The sequence below is a fragment of the Bubalus kerabau genome, chromosome 4, assembly GCF_029407905.1.
Source record: "Bubalus kerabau isolate K-KA32 ecotype Philippines breed swamp buffalo chromosome 4, PCC_UOA_SB_1v2, whole genome shotgun sequence".
NCBI lineage: Eukaryota > Metazoa > Chordata > Mammalia > Artiodactyla > Bovidae > Bubalus > Bubalus kerabau.
The window spans coordinates 8,517,158-8,541,068 of NC_073627.1; the positions used below are offsets into that span (position 1 = coordinate 8,517,158).

Consider the following 23,911-nt stretch of genomic DNA (forward strand, 5'->3'; position numbering starts at 1 on the left):
TCTTCTCTTCACTCTCGTTGCAGGACATGCTGGGCATCCTCCCCGTGGGCAGCCCCCTCACCTCAAGCATCTCTTCCAGCATCACCTCCAGCCTAGCAGCCACTCCCCCTAGCCCCGCTGGCACCAGCAGCGTCCCTGGCATGAATGCAAATGCTCTGCCCTTCTACCCCACCAGCGACACGGTAGAGTCGGTCATAGGTAATTGGGCCACTTCTGTTGCTAGTCTAGGAGCAGGTCTGTAGTCAGGGATACTGGGTCTCTGGAGTGAGGCTGGTCACTTCAGACATCGGTCTTGGGAGATCAGAAGGTGGGTGCTGCGAGTCCTTTGACCTGGATGGAACGTGCGTCCATGGCGCAGGGCCGAGATGGATTTTGAGTACGTGAGCCCTGCCGTGTGCTCTTCTATACATGTTGGAAGAGGGGCCTCTCCCCGTGGGGGTGTGCTGTCTCAGTCAGAGACACTGGGGGTATCAGTCAGCCCCAACCAGGTGTCCTTGGGAACAGCCTGCCAGCTGTCCTCAGAGCACCTGGTCATTAGATGCCCCTGCCCTCTCCTCAGCAGGCACGTGCGGGTGAGGCTTGGTGCCCGGTCCTCACAGGCACCGGGGTGACAGATGAGACAGGCCCTTCCTGAGCTCCCCGTCCGGCTCCGCAGAGCCCAGTGGACAGGTGCCGGGCAACTGCTAGGCACTAGCCACCGAGGGTCCAGAGACCTGCCCGCGCTCGGGGAGCTCGGGAGGAGGCCTGCCAGCAGGGACTCGTTTCCCCCCCTGGGGCCAGCAAAGACGGCTTCAGAACAGAGAGCCGTTGGAGCTGGACTTGGCCAGGGCTTGGTCTGGGCGGAGGAGCAGCCCATGCACTATGGAGCCTTGAGATGAGGCAGGGGCAGGAGAAGAGGCAGTTAAGGGCAGGTGGGTCCAGACGGCGGGGCCTGGAACCTGGGGACCATGTGGCCCCTTGGTAGGCTGGCCGGCTCATACGCCGCTCACTCTGCCTCCAGAGTCCGCGCTGGATGACCTCGACCTGAACGAGTTTGGGGTGGCTGCCCTAGAGAAGACCTTCGACAACAGCACGGTGTCCCACCCAGGCAGCATCACCATGGGTACTGGGCGGTGGGGGGCAGGGGTAGGGGCGGGCTCCGAGGGTCCAGCCTGGCCCGGGGGCGGGCCAGCGGGCAGTCCATTGCCCGGTGTGGCCCCGCATGGCCCACCCAGCCCTCACTCAGCCCCGTTCCTGGCCTCTGTTGCAGGCGGCAGTCTACTGCAGAGCTCCGCGCCTGTGAATATCCCCGGCTCCTTGGGCAGCTCTGCTTCCTTCCACTCCGCGTCCCCGTCCCCTCCCGTCAGCCTGTCCTCGCATTTCCTGCAGCAGCCACAGGGCCACCTGAGCCAGTCAGAGAACACGTTTTTGGGGACCTCAGCATCCCATGGATCTTTGGGTAAGAGCCAGTATGGCTCCCTAAGGCCTGGGGCGGGAGTCTGGGCTTTTGGAAAGTGCCTTTGGGTGTTCTGTCCTGGCTGGAGGCAGTACAGAGTGGAGGTGAGAGCCGGGGATCTGGGCTCAGAGGTGAGTCAGGCCCCTCATCCACAGTGCTCTGAGCTGTGTGAACCTGGACAAGTGACTTAACCTCTCTGCCTTAATTTCCTCTGTCATGTGGGTATAATGGCAGTACCACCTCGTAAGCTGGTGCTGAGGCTTAAATGATGTGAGTGAAGTGCCAGGTGCCAGACCAGTACACAGTGAGAAGCATGGCCTCAGAGTTGCTAGGGCCTCCATCTGTTCTTTGTGCCAGTGTGGTTGCTCTGCCCGTCACCCAGAGCTCCCAGAGGCCAAGGGAGAGGTCGAACAGGCTCACCCCCAGCACAGGGTGGCCTTCCTGGCCGGCAGAAGCGCCAGGGAGGCGCAGCTCTAACCCCAAAGGCTGTTTGCCAAACCCACCATTGGAACTGTGAGGACTGGGGCTCTGGAAGGCAGGTCAGAGCAGAGGGGCTAGAAAGGCGAGGAGGGGACCTGCGTGTGTGAGCGGGGCCCGGTGAGCGTTCACTGCGGGAACAGATGCAAACCGGCGACATCCAGCCCGCTGCCTCTCGGTCACCAGCAGCCACTGCTCTGACTCCCCCTCCAGCAGCTGTTCCCAGAGACCAGAAGCAGCCCCCCTCCCCTGCCCCCTGGGGCCCCCGAGGGTTCTGGCTGTCCTGGTCACACTGAGCCTGAGCCTCTGAGGTGTGCTTTGACTTTCTGACCAGGTGTGGGTTCTGCCCTGATCTCTTTGGAGACACTTAGGAATGACGCTGAGCTGTCAGCTTTGGAGGCTTACAGCTATGTCTGTCTGACTTGCCTCATACATTCTGGAGGCATCTTGACTGTAGCCCTCCGTACTGGCCACGCATTCATTCATTCCTTCCCCGCATAGTTAACTGAGCAAGTATATGGATACAGTGTGGAGTCAGGCGTCCCTGCTGGCGTGGTGCCGTGGTCTGCTGGGGGAGGCACAGGCGCCAAGCCACAAGAGCATACTTAGAGACCCTCACTCATGGGGAGGCAAAGAGCCAGCTCTGTGACTGAGGATAACGGGGGGACCTAACCTGGAGGAAACACCGCCCGAGTGAGAGGACAGGTGCGGTGGATTGCCTCGCCTCCAGGACGGGCCGAGGGCCTTGCGTCTCCACACGGAATGACACTGGTTACATGGCCATGCTTGTGTTGCTTGGAAGACAGACTTTCTTAAATCCGTTTGGTTCTGGAAAATCCTGGCTGGATTAGTGGGAAAGGGAGCAAGAAAGAAGTCATTAGAGTGATACATGTGGGCAGAATGCGGCCAGAGGTGGGGATAGGTCTCCCTCAGAAGACGGGGTGCCTGAGGGGTCACAGAGCAGGGGCACACAGCGTAAGCAGCCCAGGTCAGTTCAGTCGCTCAGTTGTGACTCTGCAACCCCATGGACCGCAGCACGCCAGGCCTCCCTGTCTGTCTCCAACTCCCGGAGTTCACTCAAACTCATGGCCATCGAGTCCGTGATGACATCCAAGCATCTCATCCTCTGTTGTCCCCTTCTCCTCTTGCCCTCAATCTTTCCCAGCATCAGGGTCTTTTCAGATGAGTCAGTTCTTCGCATCTGGTGGCCAGAGTATTAGAGTTTCAGCTTCATCATCAGTCCTTCCAATGAATATTCAGGACTGATTTCCTTTAGGATGGACTAGTTGGATCTCCTTGCAGTCCAAGGGACTCTCAAGTCTTCTCTGACAACAACACAGTTCAAAAGCATCAGTTCTTCGGCGCTCAGCTTTCTTTATAGTCTAACTCTCACATCCACACATGACTACTGGAAAAACCATAGCTTTGACTAGATGGACCTTTGTTGGCAAAGTAATGTCTCTGCCTTTTAATATGCTGTCTAGGTTGGTCATAGCTTTTCTTCCAAGGAACACACATCTTTTAATTTCATGGCTGCAATCACCATCTGCAGTTATTTTGGAGCCAAGAAAATAAGTCTGTCACTGTTTCCACTGTTTCCCCATCTATTTGCCATGAAGTGATGGGACCAGACAGATGCCATGATCTTAGTATTCTGAATGTTGAGTTTTAAGCCAACTTTTTCACTCTCCTCTTTCACTTTCATCAAGAGGCTCTTTAGTTCTTTACTTTCTGCCATAAGGGTGGTGGTATCTGAGGTTATTGATATTTCTCCTGGCAATCTTGATTCCAGCTTGTCCTTCATCCAGCCCAGCGTTTCTCATGATGTATTATGCATAGAAGTTAAACAAGCAGGGTGACAATATATAGCTCTGACATACTCCTCTCCCGATTTGGAACCAGTCTGTTTAAGCAAACACCCACCAAATGGCCAGGTGAGGGCTGAGCAGGTGAGGGCGCTGGGTGAGCACATGGCTTAGCCTATCGCAGACCACAGGCCTTTGCAGCCAGATGTCCTGACTGTGCTGGCTCTCCCGCTTACAGTTCTGTGATTCCTACTACATGTTTTATCTCAGTTTCCTCGTTGTAAAACAAGGGGGCTGGGCCCAGGACTCCCTGAGCTCTTCTTGCTCCAGCTCTGCCATCGTCTGAGGCTCTGACCCATGTCTTGCTTTCCTGAATCTCCTCCTGGGCCCTCACGTCACAAAAAGGCTTCCTTTCCTCTAGCCTGAAAGTAAAGTTGGGATCACAAATCACCACGCTCTCTGGCTGCTCTCCCCAGTCCCCCAAATCACCTTGGGAGGCAAGTGAGGGGAACCCTTTTTTACAGACAGGGATGCTGAGACACAGAAGTAACATGTGGGGCTTACACATCCCTGTGAAGTTCCCAGCCTGGCATTGCTGGAGCCTGGCACAGACAGCCCCCGGGAGCCCCCAGGCAGGGCTGACAGGGCCCGGGCCCAAAGCCCTTCAGAGTGCTGATGGCCCTCCCCTTCCTGGGGCAGGTCTGAATGGGATGAACAGCAGCATCTGGGAGCACTTTGCCTCTGGAAGCTTCTCCCCGGGCACTTCCCCTGCCTTCCTGTCAGGGCCGGGGGCTGCCGAGCTGGCCCGGCTTCGGCAGGAGCTGGACGAAGCCAACGGCACCATCAAGCAGTGGGAGGAGTCCTGGAAGCAGGCCAAGCAGGTACTGAGCTCCCAGGCCCACCCGCCTTCCCCAGGGCCCGGGGCATTCAGCCGGAGCCTGCCTTACATGGAGTGGGTGCAGGGGCTGGGGGAGCCAGGGGTCCTGGAGAGCAGGGCAGAAATGCGGCTGTTTATTCTCTCCCCCGTGGAAAAACTTGCCTTGTCAGTTGGGACCATGGAGTGTTTGGTATCACAGGCCTGGAATCCCCTCTCCAAGCTGTTCATTTGGTCTGGTCTCATAGTACCGCGTGCCTCTCCCCAGAAGCCCTGGCTCCTGAGCTCCGGGTCCAGGGTTCTAGGTTCTGAGATGGGCCACAGCCTGGTTGTCCCTCGAGGTGCTGGCCAGCTCTGCCTGGCGCTCCCCTGCTCCGCTGGGCTTGGCCTCCTGCCCTGCCCACAGAGGGTCTCTCGCAGGTCCTGAAACTTCTCTTTTCTGCAGGCAGCATCAGCCTTCCTCCCTGCCTCCCTGCCCCCCTTCCCAGACACCTGCCCCAGCTCCCAGCAGGCCCCGCGGCCATGGTGGCCCCCACTGGCCCCCAGAGACGCACTCTCGGGCAGGGGAGAAGGGTAGCGGGCCATCGTGACAAGGTGCTGCGTGTTGGGCCCACAGGCTTGTGATGCCTGGAAGAAGGAGGCAGAGGAGGCCGGGGAGCGGGCCAGCGCAGCGGGTGCGGAGTGTGAGCTGGCCCGGGAGCAGCGGGATGCCCTGGAGGTGCAGGTGAAGAAGCTGCAGGAGGAGCTGGAGCGGCTGCACTTGGGCCCTGACCCACAGGCCCTGCCCGCCTTCCCTGGCCTGGAGGCCCTCTCACTCTCCACCCTCCACTCTCTCCAGAAGCGGCTGCGGGCTCACCTGGAGCAAGTGGACAAGGTCAGCACCCCAGGGAGCACGGGTGAGGCTACACAGTGGCCTTGGCCAGTGCTGGGACTCAGATGGGTCCCTGCCTCTTGGTGCTGGCTACCCTCCTCCTGAGAGCCTCTGCCGCAGCTGAGCTGACCCAGGACACCTGCACTGGGGAGGGGAGAGTGGAGATAGGGGGCACCAGGGCCCACCCCCGCTCTTTGGAGGGCAGGCCTGAGCTGAGCTGTGATAGTGCGCCTGCGCCCTAGGCTTCATCCTGACCACTTCCCTTTCTGTGAGCTCTGCACGCCAGCAGACGTTCCAGAATGTTAGGTCCCTGGGGCTCTTGTCTGCATTCCTCAGTGCCCTGCTGGGTTCTGGGAGCACGACCTAGCAGGGAAGAGCTTTCTTCCCTTCACTGGACTTGCAGCAGCCAGGCCCAGTGGTACCCTCTCCAGACCCCAGAGTCCTCACAGGGGACCTAGGGTCACTACAAGATCTAACAAGACGAGAGGCAGGAAGCCTCGGTGCGAGGAAAGGCCTGACCCAGCAGGAGCTGCAGAGCAGCCCTGGCCTTCCCGCACCCCACCGGGCCCCACTGGGCCCACTGGCAGCTGAAGGCAGAGATCGGGTGCCTCAAGGCGATGAGCCTGGCCTCTGACCCTGCCCTCTTGGGGGCTGTGAGCAGGCTCTAGAGCTCTGTGCCCAGTTTCCTCACCCGAAGGGGCTGAAGTGAGAGTTGAGGGAGCTCCTCGTCCCACGCGGGCCCAGGCCAGTGATTGTAGTGTCCCTTCCTCCACAGGCCGTATTCCACATGCAGTCGGTGAAATGCCTTAAGTGTCAGGAGCAGAACCGAGCGGTGCTGCCGTGCCAACACGCCGTGCTGTGTGAGCTCTGTGCCGAGGGCAGTGAGTGCCCCGTCTGCCAGCCGGGCCGGGCCCATTCCCTCCAGTCGTGACCCTGCAGGCCCGGCCCCGGCCTGGCTCAGATCTTCTCACCTAGGACTTTTTAAAGTATATATATATATATATATATATATGTATGTATGTATGTATGTATGTATGTATATGTATATGATTATGTATATGTATACATTTCTGTACGTATGCAGGTATGCGTGGGCGGCCAGCGTGTGAACAGTGTGTGTATATCTGTACATAGATATAGACACACACTTTAAAACAGACTTACCAAGCACTTTTTAAAAGAAAAAAACTATTTTGCAGTTCTCCCCCTGCCCGCTCCCTACCTTTCCTGCTGCAGAGACAAAGTCCCCTCTTCTCCCACCAGCCTTCTGGCAGGGAATTTGTTTCTGTCTCTTTTTTATGTAGGAACTAACTATTTTTAACTTTTTCCTGGGGCCTGAGCAGGTCAGGGTGGGAAGCTCGAGGGGGCCGAGGGGAGGGGACAAGCCTTCAGGGCAGGCCCTGTTCACCCCACCTCCCCAGGCCTGGGCGAGCCCCAGAGTGTGGAGGACTCAGGGGCAACCCTGGTTCCCAGCTGTGAGGCTGAGAGGGGGTCCACGCCCGCCGAGCTCTTAGGTTTACCAAATGTGTATTTAGTCTGGGCTGGCAGGCCAAAGCTGTGGGGCCAGCCCCACTCCTGACCCTGGGCCCTTGACACTCCTTGAGGGGCAAAGCCCAGGCGTTCTACCCCTCAGGTACCTGAGGCCGGGATCTTCCCCAGCCCTTCCCCCAGCCCTGGGCTCCTGGAGCAGCCTCCCTGGCCCTGGGGCACCCCCTGCCCTCTCCACCCCCCTGCGGCCCTCGGCTGCCCCCCACCCCTGCACAGCCCTCCCCCTGGCAGCTAGCAGGGCAGTGGGTGGGGAGGAGCTGCGGACCGTGAGGACCAAGGCGGGGCCCGGCCCTGCCCTCCTGGCCAGGCGGGGCTCCGTATGCATTCCGTGGTGCTCTCTTGAGTGCAGCTGACGTCCTGCCCCAGTGGGGAGCAGGCGCCCGTGTGCATGTGTGTGTGTGCTTGTCCGATGTATGTTGTGTCTTAGCTTCCATTTTAAACATTGTTCTGTACAGAGAGATGCGGCAGGGGTGGGAGGGCAGAGTGGGCAGAGGGAGGCCACCCCGCTCCCTGCACGGGGGGTCTGGGGTGGGAGTGAGAGGGCCGCCGAGGGTCTGGCCTGGCCCAGGCCCCACCTTGGGCTTAGCACGAAAGGGCTTTCAATGAATCAAGTGAAAACTTTTTTACAAAAATGCAAAAATCAAAGCTCCAAACATATTGGAAATAAAATATGAACTTGCGATGGCAGCTTGTTTACATGGGGGTGCGGGAGAGCGGGGCCCTAAGTGAGGGCCTCCCTACTATGCGCTGGACTGGCGCCCAGCCTGGCTGTCCCACCCAGGCCCAAGGGCTGCTCCAGGCTCCTAGACAGTGTGTTCTCTGCCGCAGGCCTGCTGGGGCCTTTAATCCTGGACTGGGAGACCGCCCAGGCCAGAGGACTCTTCAGAGCTCTGTCGTCAGTGGCAACCGCTGTACCTAACTGTTTTCCAAAAGACAAGGCCCCGAGGCGTTTCTCAGGAACAGACAGTGCCTGCTCATAAAAGCATCAAAAGAAGGGTGGGCCTGCCCCTCAAGGGAGCCTTCGGGCCACCTCCCCCCACCTGCCTCAGGGGAACAGAGCTGCCCGGATCCTTGGAGATGACCTTATCTGATCACCCTTGTGCAGACTCCCGAGAGGTTAAGTGACTCAACCACGGTCAAGGGAATGACAGTGAGCCCCAGGCTCTGACTCCCAGCCTGTGGACCACTCCCCTAGGCAGCTCTGGGGTGCCATTCCGCTAAGCCCTGCTGTCTAGAGCGGCGCCTCGGGCTCAGCCTGTGCTGGGGGAGGCCCCCCACTCCAGGTGCTCTCACGAGAGTGCCAGGTTCCTGTGCTGGCACCGGCCACAGAGCCTGGTATGTCTGGTGGGTGGTTTCTTTGAAGCCTTCAGCCAAAATACCAGTGATCCTAGTTGCCCCAGTCCCTGCCGCGGCATCAGTACCTCCACGCCAGCCTTGCAGCTCTGTAACACAGGGGAGTCCGGGGTGGGCCGGCGTCCAGGATCGGGGCAGCTCAAGGTATCCTGAAGGCTGAGGAGGGAGTTTGCGTGGCCTGACTGTAACCTGGGCCCCACTGCAGGCCAACACTTCGTGTTTGGTGAGAGGATAGCAGATTGTTTATTTTTGCTAAAACAGTTTCTAGGTGGTAGGCACTGTCCCAAGGAGGAGGGGTCCTCAGCAGACAACGCCAAACCATCCCCACGGCCTGCCAGTTCTCACCCTTCTGAGCCAGAAGGTCCCTGGCTCCCGGCTTCTCAGCCTGGGTGCCGGCAGGCCCCTCAGGAGAGGACCCAGGTTCCCTCCATCACAGGTACTGAAGAACAGGCCCCAGGAGCCTGGCCCCCACCCCAGCAGCTAGAACAGGACATGGGGGCTGAGACCCTGTTCTGCCAGAGTAACTTCTCCCCGAGTGGGGCAGGGGTGAGGGAAGCAGACTGCTGTCCCCCCACCCCTTGGACGGGGCTTGCAGGGAATGCTGAGGCCAGGACCAAAGGGAGGAGGGAGGGAGTATAAATACTGTGAACCGGGCTCCCATCATTGTGGGCGCCCAGCTCTGGCAGCAGGAGCCCCCACACGCTGGGGCTCCCCAGACCCGAAGGGCCCTTTTGGGGTGTTAGGCCAGGCGAGAGGGCTGCCCTGTGGCAGGAGAACCTAGACCGCCCCCCCCCCAGGGACCGAGCTTCCACCGCTACCGTCCCGGCCGCGGGCCGTGCTGGGAGGCCTTCTTGGCCCGCTGCCGCCGCAGCCGCACAAACGCCTGGGCCTCGCGGTCACCCTTCCGGCTCTCCAGCAGCTGCAGGATCGGATCCCCTGCAAAGAGAGGCATTTGGGGGTCAGACTCGGGGTGGGGGGGGGTGTCAGACTTGGGAACGCCTGGCGAGTGGCCGGGGCTGCGGTCCCCCCCCGTCCTTCCGAGCCTAGGGACTGGCCCACCCAGCCACGCTCACAGGACAGCCTGGCAGTGGCGCTGGCCTGAATTCTCAGCCCAGCTGCAGCGCAAGAGGCTGATGTGCCTCAGGTGGCAACTGTGACCTTTTCATACGAAAACTTTGGGCCAGTTAACCAATGTGTGCCTTGGTTTGCTCATCAGGAGAACAGGAGAATAGCAACAGCTAGCTGCCTCGCTGGGTGGTCGTAAGGGAGTGGTATGAGGGTTAATGTGTCCAGGCCCATCACAAGTGCTCAGACACAATTCCTACTCCTCTCATCGAGCTCGAGGGCTGCTCTGCAGAAACATCCCCCTGGGCAGAGAGATGGCCCCTCTCCCCAAGCAAAATGCGGTGACCTTATCCCACCAGGGAGAGGCGTGCACACCCAGCCCAGCTTAGACCACGGGTCCTTGATCACCACTCCGGCTCCACAGGCTTCCGCCTCCAGGGAGGTGTTCCTGATCCCCACGTCGCCGCTTCTCTGGGGGCTCCCGAGCCTGGCAGCCCCTCCCCTGCATCCCTGTGCTGGGCCAGGCCCCACACTCACAGCCTCTGCCCTGCCCAAGGGCTCAGGCCTACCGTTGGGTGCAGGGTAGGTGAGGGGCAGGCGGGTCTGAGGTACTTCGCCAGGCTCCTCCATCCCTGTCAGGCCGGGCACGGAGCACAGCGGCAGGAAGGCCTCCCCCTCCAGGTCATCGGTCCCCAGGGTGTCATGGTCCAGCACCGTGAGCAGGAGGCACGCCCCGTCCTTCTGGCACGGCTCAGCAGGCACCAGGCTGGGCGAGGGAACAGAGGCAGCTCAACTGCCTGCCCGGCGTAGTGCCGTGGCCACCTACCCCTGCACACGGGCTCACCCAGACGGGTGGGGATTAGGATCACAACGTCAGTTCTCAGCCTGGCGTATCTTGGGGCACATGCTGTCATGCCTGCTCTGACTGTGGGCTGATGCTTTCAACCAGGGGCCCCTGTGTACCCAGGCCCCCTGTCTTGTGGAACAGAGGACCTTGGAGACATGCCCCTTCCCTGAAAGCAAGCCTCTCAGTCCAACATGTGAGAGGAGTCTCCCCAACAGTGCCCCCTAACTCCACCTACAGGGGTGCAGGCTTGCGGCATGTGCCAGCAAACACTTGTCCCCACTGCCCTCTCCCTGGGACTCACACCGGGTCATCTGAGGGGAGCCCCTGGGCCCCAACTGGGAGGAGCAGGCCTGAGGCGGTCGGGTTGGGGAACTCAGCCAGTGTACAGACCACTCACAATTCAAAGGTCTCATCAAACAGTGGGTGAAGGTCCTTCTTGTGCTTTTGGGTTTCCCGGGGGGCCAGCTCAGGGAACTCATGCCTGGGTTCCAAGGTCAGCTGGACAAAGGGGTCGCTGGAGCCTGGCAAGTGGCCCGGGAGGAGACGTTGCTGGCCAAGGATGATACCCCAAACCCTGAGTGCAGTCCGCCCCCCAGCAGTGGTGCCCTGCCCGCTAGCACTCCCCGCTCCTGGTGGGCCAGGGGAAACGCACCGAGCACCCAGGAACTCGGGGGAACCCGAGGGCAGACACGGAGAGCGGCCGGGGCAGCCTCCACTCACCATTGGAGTCCAGGGGCAGCAGGTTGGAGGCGCTGAGCAGCTCCACACGCAGCTTCTGCTCGGAGGGGCGGTAGGAGGCCTTGACGGTGACGGCCCCGAGCTCCTCGGAGGTGGTTGCAGCCTGGGGGGGGGGGCGCAGGGGCGGGGTCAGCGGGGGCCGAGTGGGGCTCCAGGTGCGCGGTGACCGCGGCGGAGCGCGGGGCCTCACCTGCTGCTGGAGGCGGCTGCAGAAGTACTTGTGGATGAGGTCCCGACTGGAGGCCGCCTGCAGCTCCAGGTCCCTCTGCAGAGCCTGAGGAGGGGACACACCCTGAACCGTCACCCCCAACCGCAGCCCAGGGCTGCCCTTCAGAAGGTCACAGCCGATGGGGAAGCCCACAGAGTGATGTGGAAAGCACCGGGTGCCCTGGGACCACAAGCCAGGGTTGCCCCTGCGACAGCCAGAGGCACCGACGCAGCGGGCTCCGCAGGTGTGTCTCAGCTGCCCTGCCCCAACCGGCTTTAGAAGAACCTCATACTCGGTTTAAGCTCCTGCTGTTGCTGTCTTAAATTTTTAAAAAAAATTTTTTTTTTTTTTTAAGAAAGGGCCCATATTTTCATTTTGTGCTGAGCCCTGTAAATTATGCAGCAGGCCCTGGACACAGGCGAGCACAGGAAGGCAGGCTCCCTAATGCCGCCAGCTCACCCAAAGGGCCTACCTGAAAAGTGGCGGTGTGCAGGGCCTCGGGCGGCAGGCCACATCCCTCTGCGTAGAAGCAGATCTCCAGGTTCTAGAGGGGCAAGCGGTGAGAGGTGAGCCCCCGGCACTCGACCCAGCAGGGCCGTCATTGTTACTGGTGTTACCTGTAGTGCAAACTTCAGCCTGCTACAGGCCAGGGGGCAGCTCCGCTGGGAGGCAGCCACCTCCGCCAGCACCGTGAGCGTGTGTGTCCAGAGCAGACTCAGGAGGCTGGGGGGACGTGCAGAGGGACGCAGGACACAGGACGGGAGGACAGAGAAGGAAGCCGAGATGCTCTTGAGAAAGGGGAGGCCTCAGGGCCCCCGGGCCTGTGCCCAGGTCTGCCCCGCCCCCACCCTCCACCTGTTGGGACTTCACTGGTGGGACTGGGACCTGGGGCACAGGCAGGGTAGGGAGGGAGGGCTGGTCTCCTGAGGGAAGAGGGGATAAGGGGGCAGTCAGGCCCAGTCCTATCTACAAGCTAGTGAAGAATCCTCGTGGGATTTTCAAACCCAATAAACAAGGGGGGGAGGGGGAGGGGTGGTCCCCCAATGACAGAATCTTGAGTGAAGATGTGAGTGGCCAAAATGAATCAGCAGGTACTACTTGCAGGGAGAAAAAAAAAAAGCAAACCAAGCCACAGTCCATCCTAATAATGACCTGAAATAACAGAAATTTCACTTGTCAAAGTAGAGTCAGGCAGAGAAACACACACAAAAAATGTGTGCTTAAGAATGGGGGAGGTCTAGGGGCTTAAGAATGGGGGAGGTCTAGGTGGTCCAGTGATTAAGACTCTGTGCTCCCAATGCAGGGAGTCTGGGTTTAATCCCAGGGAACTAAGATCCCACACACAGCAACTAAAGAGCCCTCATATGGGCTCCCAAAGCTGTGCTGCCCCAGCGGGAGAGGAGCAGGCCTCCGGGGGCCAGCGGCCCCATGTGGGGGACCAGTCGGCATCATCGTCACCGTCATCACGGCGGCTCAGTCACCGACCACTTCCTTTGTTGCAAGCTCTGCTCTCAGCACCTCACGTGACTCATTTAGTCCTCCACAGAGGCCAGAACTATGATCAACTGCACGAGAACTTGAATGATCTGCTCAAGGCCATCCACCAAGCAGCAGTGAAGCTGGAGTCTGAATCCAGGTCATCCAGAGCCCATGGCCTTGACCTCTACCCGCTGCTGCCTGTGTGCGGGGCCCTGCTCCAAGAGACACTAATGGGAAGCTCTCCTGGAACATGGGAGAGGAACACCAGCTTCCAGGAATATTAGGGAGGGCAGATGCAGCCCCCAGAAGATGCAGCCCAGGGCCAAGGGAGGGTGACAGGCAGGTTTCAGCTCAGCCAGAGGTGAAGTGGACGGGCTTGTGCAGTCCTGAGCGCCCTGACCCAGGCAGCGAGCATTTTAAGAACCCAGTTGCATTCTCCCCCGAGGAGGTATGCTGAGGCCGGGAAGGAGGGGCAGGAGGGAGGAGAGGAGGAAGCGGTGGGACACGGCGGGGCAGGCAGCTGCTACAGACCTGCTGAAGTTCTCCTGCACCAAGTTGGTGTTCATGTAGCAGAGCTTCACCTCCAGGAACTTCATCAGGGGCAGAATGGCCTGGGGAGGGGTAGCAGTATGTCTGGCTCCGGCCCATTTGGGTCCCACCCCCGTCCCCTCGCCCCTGACCAGAAAGAAAACAGGGCCAAGAGCTTTCCTGCCCATCGGTGGAATGTCTGCAGAGCTGACCCCAGCCCCAGTGGGCTCCAGCTACGTTGGCCTCCTCTATAGCCCTTGAACCTGCCAGGCCTGGTCCTGCCTTTGTCTGTGCTATTTCCTCCCACAGAAATCCTCATGGCTCCTTCTCTTGCTTCCTTGAGGTCTTGACTCAGCTGTTACCCTCTGAGTAAGGCCTTCTCTGGCCACTATCTAAAATTACAGTCCTCAGGGACTTCCCTGGTGGTCCAGTGGTTAAGACTCCACACTTCTACTGCAGGGGGTTTGGTTTCCATACTGGTCAGGGAACTAAGATCCCACAAGCCACATGGTGCAGCCAAAAAAAAAAAAAGCAATCCTTTGATCCTTTCCACTCCCTTGTGTGTTTTTTCTCTAGAGAGTTTATCATTATCTAATACATGTGAGCTTCCCAGGTGGTGCTAGTGGTAAAGAACCTGCCTGCCAATGCAGGTTAGACGTAACAGATGAGGGTTTGATCCCTGGGTCAGGAAGATCCCCTGGACACGGGCACGGCAACCCACTCCAGTACTCTTGCCTGGAGAATCCCATGGACAGAGGAACCTGGTAGGCTATAGTCCATGGGGTCGCACAGAGTCAGACATGACTGAAGCGACTTAGCATGCATGCATGCATAGGCATATATACATTTATACACACACGTATATACAGTTCCAATAACGGCTACAGTGGCATTTATACTTAGCTCTTTCTAGCCTCCCTTACTAGAATGAAAACTCTAGGAAGGCAGGCGTTCTTATCATGGTGTCCACTGATATATATCCCCAGTGTCTAAATCAATACTTGGGACAAAGCGGGTGCTTAAATAGTTGATGAATTAATAAGTAACTTTCTCCCAAACCCTGATAGCTCAGTTGGTAAAGAATCCGCCTGCAATTCAGGAGACCTTGGTTCTATTCCTTGGTCGGGAAGATCCCCTGGAGAAGCAAAAGGTTACCCACTCCAGTATTCTGGCCTGGAGAATTCCATGGACTGTATAATCCATGGGGTCACAAAGAGTCGGACAGGACTCAGCCACTTTCACTAGGCTCCCAAACAGTCACAGGTGTACATTACTATCGCTGATTGCAGATGTGGACCCTCAGGTCAGCTGGCCTGAGTAACCAGGACAGTCATGTGACTAGGCAGTTGAGAAGGATGCAGGGCTATCTGGCTGCAAAGTCTAAGCCCTCCTCCACTGCACCCCCGACACTGTCAGTGCTAGGAGAGCCTGTGGGATGACCCAGCCCCACCCGCTCAGCATCCAAGGAGGAAACCAAAGCCAGGAGGGAACATTCCTTGCCCACGTCTGGGCAGCTTAACTCTGACACCTCACAGCCTTCAGCCCCCTGCCCACCCTAAGCCCTCAGCAATCCCTGACCCACGCTTGCTGGCAAAGGTCAGTGAGCAGGGCGGGCCACTCACGTCTTCAGGCAGGACGGACTCCCTGATGCCCACGAGTTTCTGGATGTGCTTGGCAATGCCCGCCTCCAGCTAGAGACACAAAATGGAAAGAGGGAGGCCAGGGGCATGAGTCGGGGCGGCGGGGGGGGAAAGGGGGCAGTAGTCGGGAGAGGTTGATTGGGGCCTGCGTTTAGGTTCAGGAAGAGGAGGGGGCAGGGCACTGAACCCAGTCCTGCTGGGAGAGGACTTCAGGCTGAGGTTGGGTGGGGCGGGGTCACTGTGGGTCCAGCAAATTACCTGCTCGGCCAAGGTGCGGACACCTGTGCGGATCTCATGGCCCAGCCCAGCCAGGGCGCCCTGCAGCTGGGCATGCAGTGTGTTCTGCAGCTGCTCCTGCTCCACCACAGCCCCCACCCGCTGCTCCAGCGCTTCCCATGCCAGCTGGGTGGGCAGCTTGCCGATCACCAGCCTCAGCTGCTCCATGTCATTCACCACCACGCACAGCTGCAGGCAGGCAGGGGCACAAGGAGACAGGCTTTACTGAATAGTGTCAGCATTGGACGGCTCTGCCCCCAGCCCAGTCCAGCCCCCAGCTCTGGCCCTTACCATATTAGCCGCCTGGCCTTGGTCCTTCTGGCCTGCAGACAGCTCCCGGGCACGGGCCTTTATAAGGCTGCAGTACACCAGGGCCAGCCGACAGGTATCCTGGAGTGAGGAGGGGATGATCAGTTTGGTGGGGGAGGGTGCCAGGAGAGGCAGGTAGGGGAGGCACAGGAACCTCAGTGTCCTGGGCAATTTAAGGTGGAGTGTTCTGGATGCTGCTAGGGTGAGAACTGGGACTTCCCAGGTAGCTCAATGGTAAAGCAGCCACCTGCCAATGCAGGAGACATAGGTTTGATCCCTGGGTTGGGACGATTCCCTTGGAGAAAAGTGAAGTGAAAGTCACTCAGTCATGTCCGACTCTTTGCAACCCCGTGGACTATATAGTCCATGGAATTCTCCAGGCCAGAATACTAGAGTGGGGGGCCTATCCCTTCTCCAGGGGATCTTCCCAACCCAGGGATCCAACCCAGGTCTCCCACATTGCGGGCAAATTCTTTACCAACTGAGCTATCTATCAGGCAAGCCCTTCCCCTGGAGAAGAAAATGGCAATCTACTCTAGTATTTTTTTTTTTTTTCCCCTCCTAGTACTTCAATCCCACTCCAGTATTCTTGCCTAGGAAATCCCAGGGACAGAGGAGCCTGGTGGGCTACAGTACATGGGGTCACAAAGAGTTGGACACGACTTAGCAACTAAAATAAAGAAACCAGTGGCTAAGACTCGGTTCTCCCAACTCAGGGGCTCAGGTCGGATCCCTGCTCAGGGAACCAGATGAGAACTTGGGTGAGAACTTGGGAGAAATAGTGGAGTGGGAATGAGGCTGCACCTCCACAAACTTGACAGTGATCATGAAGGCCTCCTCCGGGTCAGGCCAGTCCAGCTGCTTGGCGGTGTGGCTGATCTGGGCGAAGCAGGTGGACAGATCCACAGCGGACGTGCTATGCTTGGTCAGTTCCCCCAGGGGCACCAGCTAGGAGATGGGGGAGTGTGTAGAAAGGAGAGTTCAAGGCTTGCCAGATGCATGCCCCTTCCTCCCTGCTTGCCTCTGCAAGCATCCAGAGTTGATACAGCCAGCAAGCTCTGAGCTGGGCAGGAGGCTGCAAGGCGCACAAGCAGGGCTCCACTCAGAGCCCGCAAGCCGCCAGGATGAGCCTTTATGGGAAGCCACGGTTTACCCCAGAGTATTACAGGAGACAGCGTTTCACACCTGCAACTGGCCTCAAAAGCACCGCTCAAAGCTGGTTACCCGATTCCGCACCTGCTGCAAGGCCACACCCCCAAATCTGGGACTCCGCCCCTAGCAGGCCCCACTCCTACCTGGTCCATCTGTACCGCGCGCTGTACGCGCGCCAGGGCTACACTGTAGGTTTTCTGCAGCCAGGACGGGATGGCCGGCTGGAACCAGCGGTGGAAGCCTTCCAGGGCCAGGACGCCATCCCTGGGGAGAGCGGGGATCAGCCTGGGGAGCTGCAAGCCCTCCTCGCCCGGCAGCCAGTCGACTACCCACCTCTCCGAGGGGAGCGGGCCTAGCTGGTAGAGCTCCTTGAGGCTGAGGTAGAGCTGGAACAGGCTCTCGCCTACCTCCGGGGTCACCGAGCCGCCCACCGCCCGGATGTGGTCTTGCACCCGCTTGGCCACCTGCGGAGGGAAGGCGTGGTAGGCGGAGCTCCAGAGGCAGGTGCAGGAGGCGCGGCCTCGGGACACGGGGAGCCTCACCAGCCACTGCAACTCCAGGAAAGCCATGGAGAAGAGGTCGATCTTGAGCACGCTGGAGGAAAGGCAGCAGGCGTGACCTGGCGGCACACAGCCGGGTCCCTCTGGACCCCGTGCGAGCCCCCATGCACTGCCCCCGCCCCGCCGCCCGCTCACTTATGGAAGATCTTGTTCCACGTGCGCTGGCACTGGTGCAGGTCGCCAATGATGTCCTGTACCAGGCTCAGTAAGGCCTTGCCCATCTCCAGCAGCCCCTGGCAGGGACAGAAATGAGCCAGGCAGGGCTTCAAGCGGTGGGCATCCGGTCCCACCACCTACCACCTGGCATGAGCCCCTCACCTGCACCATGGGCTGATGGTGCTGCTGCTTCAGGTGGAACCATCCCACGGTGCCAGCCTGGGGGCAGAGAGGCCATGAGCAGGGAGGGGTGCCAGGCCCAGGCATGCGCCCTCCCCACCCCCAGGGCAGGCGTCGTACCCGCAGCGCCTCGGTCACCAGGTTGGGCAGGGGGGCGCTGTCCGGGCACAGTTCCCCAAAGGCCTTCATCTTGCACATCTGTACCAGGACCCTGTGGGGATGGGGAGCCGTGTCTAAGATGCCGCTGCCCTACGACCCCCTCATTCCTCCAGGAGACTGCCACCCCGCCCAGAGGTGCCCCTGGATGGGGGCAGGAGTCACCACCGACCTGAGGAGGGACTGCAGCCGGGCTGGGGAGTCAGGCACCGAGAGGGGGAAGACAGACCGGAACCTCCGGATGAGGGAGAGGCCATAGGCCAGCAGGGAGCTGAACGAGGTGGCCAGCTCCTCCAGCTGCAAGGCCCGTAAGGTTCCGTGAGGCAGGGGCTGCTTTAGGGGGCCGAAGCCATTCCTTGAGCCCTGCCCGCCCAACACCTCCCCCTACAGCTCCCCGCAGCCCACCTGCTCGGCCTTGAGCCGGCCCTGGATCCACTGGTACTCGATGCTGGTGATGGGGAACAGGAGGCAGCTGCTAGGGAACTCCAAGCTCTGGTAGAGACGGCTGTAGGCCAGCCACTGCCTGTGGCGGACAGGAAGCCCTCAGCCAGCTGGGGGACCTCCTATCCCACGGCTTGCCTGGCCTGGGGGAGGGGGTCAGGGGTGGACAGTGCCCAAACCTCCCTAGCCCTGCTCCACCCCAAAACCTCCCAGGGTTTCTCATCAGCCTTTAGAGGCTGAAAACCAGTGACTGAAAGTAACCCATGGGATTGCTTTTGTTACCATAGTGAAAATGCTCAGTCATGTCCGACTCTTTGCGACCGCACGGACTATACAGTCCATGGAATTCTCCAGGCCAGAATACTGGAGTGGAGAGCCATTCCCTTTGCCTGGGAATCTTCCCAACCCAGGGATCGAACCTGAATTGCTGGGGGATACTCTATCATCTGAGCTACCAGGGAAGCCCTTTGTTCCCATAAGAGTTTTTAAAAACATGTAAATGAATTGCCCCGTCTCTTAAATTAGAATATTTGTGATTTTAAAATTCAGGACTTCTTGCTTCTTTCGAAAAATCAGATTTGGAGACTTGAGCCTTCAAGTCCAAGTCCAAGTCAGCCAGAGCATCCCTTTAGAGAGCTGAGGGGAGACTTCACAGAGGGGGCCGAGTGGCAACAAGCGGGAGGGTGAAGGAGGCTGGGGCAGCACAGCAGCGCAGAACAGGCCTCCGCCATCCAGGGACGCAGAGGCTGCCAGCACTCCTGCTGGGGCCCTGCGGCTGGGGCGGCAGACTCAACTGCCCAGAAGGACTCAGGTGATGTCAGGGAGTGAAGTGTCCAGAAGGCAGCCATGATGAATGATGGATGGGGGAAGCTAGGCTTCCCTGCCCTGACCCCCTGCTGCCCAGCAAGGCGACAGTCCCGCAGCTTCGGCACGAATCTTTCATGGGAAGCTGGAGATGTGAATCAGCACGGGAAATCTCCAGATTTTAAAAGTTGGTGACTGGACTTCCCTAGTGGTCCAAGGGTTAAGAACCCACCTGCCGATGCAGGGGACACAGGTTTGATCCCTGGTCTGGGAAGATGCCCCATGCAACTAAGCCCATGTTGCCACAGCTACTGAAGCCCGTACGCCCTGGAGCCCTGCTCCGCAACAAGAGGAGCCACTGCAGTGAGACGCTCGCCCATGACAACTAAAAAGTAGTTGCCCTGCTCGCCGCAACTAGAGAAAAGCCCGCACACAGAGACAAGGACCCAGGGTAGCAAAAAACAAATACAGTTGAGTCAGTTGCCAACTGACTCAAAACTGAAAATACACAGTTCGGGCCCCAAACAGAAATCTCTGGAGGGTTAGACTTGGGGCTGCCAGCCTGAAGGAGGGCAAGCAGGGAGGGAGCAGGGGGCGCAGTGCAGACAGCCCTTGGGCGCTCTGGCTGGGCTGGGCACTCACGCCAGGGACCGGTGGAAGTCCGACAGGTCCTTCTGCGTGGCATGGAGGAAGAGGATGGTGGCCGCCTGGGAGCTCAATGACCCGTCCCAGGAGGTGCTGCCGGCCTGAGGAGGCAGGCGGAGGGGAGTCAGGACCTGGCAGGCAGGCCCTGGTCCCGCCCGGCCCTAGCAGGGCAGTACCTGGTGCTGGGTGACCTCGTGGGACACCAGCTGCTGCAGGAGGTGGAGGTGTACCGTGTAGCTGGGCTGGGAGCGGCTGGCCTTGGTGGCTCTCTGTGGGCGGGGTGGGGGCGGGGGGTGACCAGCATGGCTGTGAGCAGAGGACCCCACGCCCGGGGCAGCACCTCCTCCCCACCCAGCCGGGCCACCTACCCGCTTGTGGATAAACTGGAACTGGAGGTGACACTGACCGCGGTCCGGGTAGGTGTCTGTGCAGGGCTCCAGGGGGTACCAGTGATCCTCCCGGCAGCGCAGATCCTGGCAGGCCAGGCAGGCAAGAGGTGCCCATGCCCTTGAGTCGCAGGAGCCGCTAACGCTTGGGGGCCAGGGAGGCGATGGGAGGCAGACCCCAGGCTCCGCCCAGTGCAGACCTGGAACCCCTCCCTTGGACGCCTCATTACCCCCACTCCACTCACCTGTAGTCTGAGAACCACGTTCCCCAGGAAGTCATCCTGGCCTTTGTCCTTCCGGGCCTCCTTAAACATCCTGTCCCAAGGAGAGGGGCCGAGAGCCTGGCCAGGTCAGGCTGGGATCTGCTCCCTCCCTCTGGCCACCTGGGCGCAGCCAGAGCCTGCAGCCCAGCCACCGGGGTGCACGTGGCGGGGGGTGCAGGCAGAAGGAGTCCCGACTCCTTCCCCAGGGAGGACCCCACGGCACTCACCTTCGCAGCCCATGCAGGTCTGTGAGCTCCCCAAGCTTCTGTCTGACGGACTCCACTGTGTCCATGTCCCTGGTGTGGGCAGAGGCTTCAGTGGGAAGCGGACAGGGCGTCCTGGGAGCCCCCCACCCCTTCTTTTCCCCACCCCAATGGGCGGGGCCCGCCCCTCACCACATATCCAGATGAAAGCTGGCGTTGCTTATGTCTTCAAACTCTCTGTAGTGAGAAAAGAGCCTGGCTGAGGGGCTTGGACGGCTAGGCCCCCTGACCAGGCCACTGGACCCCAGGCCCAAGCCTGCCATCCTCAAAGTCAGTTCAGTTCAGTTCAGTCGCTCAGTTGTGTCCAACTCTGCGACCCCATGGGCTGCAGCACGCCAGGCCTCCCTGTCCATCACCACCTCCCGGAGTTTACCCATGTCCTCAAAGCTACCCATCCTCAAGTCTTAGCCCTTGCCTGCAAACTCCTCCTCCTTCTCAAATGCATTGCCCCCTCCTGCACCCCCATTAACCCAGCTGTGCCTGACCCCCCTCCCCCAGCACATGGCATTTATGCCACTGCCCTGCCCTGTCTGGCCTCTGGTCTGTCTTCCCTGCCTTGGGAGCAGCCTCCACCTCCAGTCAAGCCACGCTCTCTCCCTCAAGCCAGGAAGTCCCGCTGATCTCACTGATGGGGGGCACCCCCTCACACCCGAGTAGCCCCTGACAACCAGAGCGGGTAGGAGTCGGGGCAGGGCCACGTACAGGATGAAGGTCTCGTCCCACACGGGGTTGAGTGTCTGGGTGATGACCTGGGTGCGGTGGGTCTGCTCCTCGGGGATGGTGTGCCTCACCACGGCCTTCTGCCGGCGCCGGAGCCCTGGGCTGCCCCCGGACACCGTCATCCCCTGCTCGATGCCCAGCAGGCAGTAGGGGTCACTGAACCCTGGGGAGGAGGGGGTGGAGGAGGCAGTCAGGGTGTTGGCTAGGCTCCCAGGGAGAGTCCTTATCACCCCCTCCCCATCCCAGACTCCAAGGGCCAGGGGCCAGCAGCCCCCAGCTGAGCCCCAGGGGACGTTTGGGGGATGGTAACTCTGGGACAGGCTGTGACGGGGAGAGGAAGGAGCCAGGAAGAAGGCCCCGGGTCCCCATTGCTTACTCACCGCTGACATCCTTGCCTAGGATACCCTTGGCTTGTTTCACCGTTGCCTTCAGACAAAAGACTGGTTTCTGGAGCGACAGGAGGTGGGGGCTGAGTCCCTGAGGGAGCTGGCCCTCCCAGCCCCTCTGCTGGCCCAGGGTGGCCCTGGCAGGTTACCTCGAGCTGCTGGACGCTCTTTAGCATCTGCTGATGCTCCTCGGGCTCCATGCGAAAGGCCTGGTGGGGCAGGAGTGGGAAGCTGGGGGCACAGGGTGGGGGCGGCCAGGCTGCAGGGAGGTGGGCAGGAAGGGGCTGGGCTCACCTCCTGCAGGTACCGCAGCAGCTCGGAGGACTCTCCCACATGGTTGGGCTCTGGCTGCCCCAGCCGGTACAGGACGGTGTAGAGAGCTTCCTCGTAGAGCAGGGCCCGCTGAGACACAGCAGGGTCACCGCAGGATCCCCCATCCACCCACCACCACAAGGTCTGAGCGCCACCAGCCACCCTGGCACCCAGGGCACATGCCCGAAGCGGGGACCAGGTGTCTGCATGCAAAGGGAAGGGAGAGGGTTGAGACCCAGCCTTGGCAGGGGGCAGGGGGCTGTTTGGGAGGATGCTGGCCCACTTCCTAGCTCCCCTCTGTACCCCCGAAACACCAAGATTCTTACCTCCTCAGGCGACAAGTGGTGGGATGAAGGCTCGATCTGGGGAGTGAGGCAAAAAGACAGGGTGTCCCAGAGGCCAGGACCGGGCTTTGGATGCCCGTACGGCTCCCCCCAGGGCAGGCCCAGCCCGAGGGCTCGGGGGCCCCAGCATCCCGGCGTCCAGCCCAGCGGTGCTGCGCACCTGTTCCTGCGGCAGGCCTCCTGGGGGCCCGGCCCCTGGGCCACCTTCCTTGTCCCCTGGCCTGCCATGGCTCGGGTCCATCAGTTCTCAGCTGCCCTTCGGCAGCGTGAGCTCAGCACGGCCCGTGGCCCCAACCTTCCTTCCTTCCCCAGAGGAAACAGGGCTGCTTATCGGCGGCTCCGCTCCGCACCCCAGCGGCGGAAGTGAGGCCCAGCAGCGAGGTAGGAGACTGGGGGTCATGCCCAGCGGGCCTGGGGGCTGCTCAGCGGGTCCCCCAAAGCCCAGCCCACAGCAGCGATCCTCGTTGCCTAATGGAGCCCGTGGAACTGGAGGAGCTCAGGACGGCCAGCAGGGGTAGGGGCAGGTGCCGTGGGCGGGGGCCCACCAGAGGGAGGGGTCTCAGGGAGGCTCAGACCCTGGGCCTGAGGCTCTGGGGAGCCCAGAGAACAACTGTTCCGCTGACCCAAAGGCTCTGCCCGGGGCTGGGGTAGGGCCAGGGAGGGGAGTAGAGCCGCAAGAGGTGGGGCCCAGCACCCAGAGCCGGCAGAGCCCCACCCAGGCCTGCTGGGCTGCCCACTGAGGTCCCTCCTACCTCCTGAGCTCGTGGGGGCCGGGGATCCTGCAGATCTCTGACCCCGCGGCGCCTTATCTTGATGGCCTGGCGCAAGAGGGGAGGGCGCCGCTGGGGCCGGGAGAAGAGCGTAGCCATGGTGTACAGCCCAGCCCTTCCCCTTTGCCTGGGGGAAGATAGCGAAGCCGCAGGGTTATGCAAAGAGCCCAAGGCTGCCACCCGGTTCCAGGGGAGAGGGAAGGAAGGGCAGGCCCGGGGGAGGGTCAGGTCAGGGTTTCACCACCTCGGGGTGGGGGCCCCTGGCTCCCTGGCCCCTGGCCCCTGCACCTTCCTCCCTGGGGCTGGCTGGGATGCTGGGAGGAACCTGGGCGGACTGCAGGCAGAGGCAGACTGCCCAGCCGCAGCCTCCCACACAGGGGGCCCAGGGATTGTCCAGCACCATCCAGCAAGGGGTGTGAGGGCAGGGGAACAGCAGCCCCCCAGGTGACTGAGGGAGGCTCACCTGGTCAGTTCTCACCCACAGCTTCCCCAGAATGGGCCGCAGACCTGGAGTTGGGGTGGGGAGTCGGCAGGGCACAGGGTGGGGACCCGGAGAGGCATCTCCCCCTGGGGCCAGCCAACTGCTCAACCTGCTCTGCCCCACAGGTGACATTCCACCGAGCTGACGAGGCCAGGCTGTGCCAGGCCGGGACGGACCCATGGCCCTGCCCCCACAGGGAGGGCGTCCTCTTCAAATGACCTTGCAGAGGGTTTTGCCAGGCCCAGGGGCTGCTGGGCAGGGCTGGCCAGAAGGAAGAGGCTGGGGAGGTGACTTGGTCCAGAAGGCACAGGAAAATCGATGCTTCAGGCTAGACTGGGCTTCAGCACATCCAGGACCTCCCTCCAGGTCAGGGTCCTGGGGGTGCAGGCCTGGACCTGGGCTGTGGCCGATTCCCACCCTTCCCGCCTCAGGCTCAGAG

The 23,911-nt window shown here is 60.6% G+C and overlaps 2 protein-coding genes across 2 annotated transcripts in view; one reads left to right on the forward strand and one right to left on the reverse strand.

The window, feature by feature from the left end:
• Positions 1-7,690, forward strand: part of UNK (unk zinc finger) — a 32,245-nt gene extending 24,555 nt beyond the window's left edge. The window contains exons 11-16 of the mRNA XM_055575162.1: positions 24-198; positions 1,001-1,102; positions 1,250-1,438; positions 4,417-4,598; positions 5,208-5,465; positions 6,238-7,690. Coding sequence (XP_055431137.1) covers positions 24-198; positions 1,001-1,102; positions 1,250-1,438; positions 4,417-4,598; positions 5,208-5,465; positions 6,238-6,393 — 1,062 coding nt within the window. The 3' untranslated portion in view covers positions 6,394-7,690. The remainder of the gene's footprint in view (positions 1-23; positions 199-1,000; positions 1,103-1,249; positions 1,439-4,416; positions 4,599-5,207; positions 5,466-6,237) is intronic.
• A 902-nt stretch (positions 7,691-8,592) lies between these two features.
• Positions 8,593-23,296, reverse strand: UNC13D (unc-13 homolog D). The gene is made up of 32 exons (XM_055575164.1): positions 22,974-23,296; positions 22,204-22,239; positions 21,860-21,967; positions 21,715-21,774; positions 21,560-21,626; positions 21,162-21,342; positions 20,592-20,636; positions 20,424-20,492; positions 20,179-20,248; positions 19,916-20,020; positions 19,724-19,816; positions 19,545-19,648; positions 18,063-18,180; positions 17,830-17,954; positions 17,622-17,712; positions 17,484-17,540; positions 17,301-17,398; positions 17,148-17,199; positions 16,939-17,069; positions 16,749-16,869; positions 16,258-16,401; positions 15,436-15,534; positions 15,127-15,333; positions 14,851-14,919; positions 13,232-13,311; positions 11,839-11,944; positions 11,694-11,765; positions 11,204-11,287; positions 10,996-11,116; positions 10,673-10,796; positions 9,998-10,194; positions 8,593-9,299 (listed from the first exon to the last, which is right to left on the reverse strand). Exons 1-32 carry the CDS (start codon positions 23,088-23,090, stop codon positions 9,178-9,180), a joined length of 3,273 nt encoding a protein of 1,090 aa, XP_055431139.1. The 5' UTR covers positions 23,091-23,296; the 3' UTR covers positions 8,593-9,177.
• Positions 23,297-23,911: the final 615 nt, after the last annotated feature.

Bases quoted from the DNA above. Each gene is read 5' to 3' on its own strand.
- UNC13D (XM_055575164.1), bottom strand. From the start codon at position 23,090: ATGGCTACGCTCTTCTCCCGGCCCCAGCGGCGCCCTCCCCTCTTGCGC. The intron at 22,240-22,973 runs GTAGGAGGGACC...CTCACTCCCCAG, and splicing joins GGCCCCCACGAGCTCAGGAG to ATCGAGCCTTCATCCCACCA. The intron at 14,920-15,126 runs GTAATTTGCTGG...TTGTGTCTCTAG, and splicing joins TCCGCACCTTGGCCGAGCAG to CTGGAGGCGGGCATTGCCAA.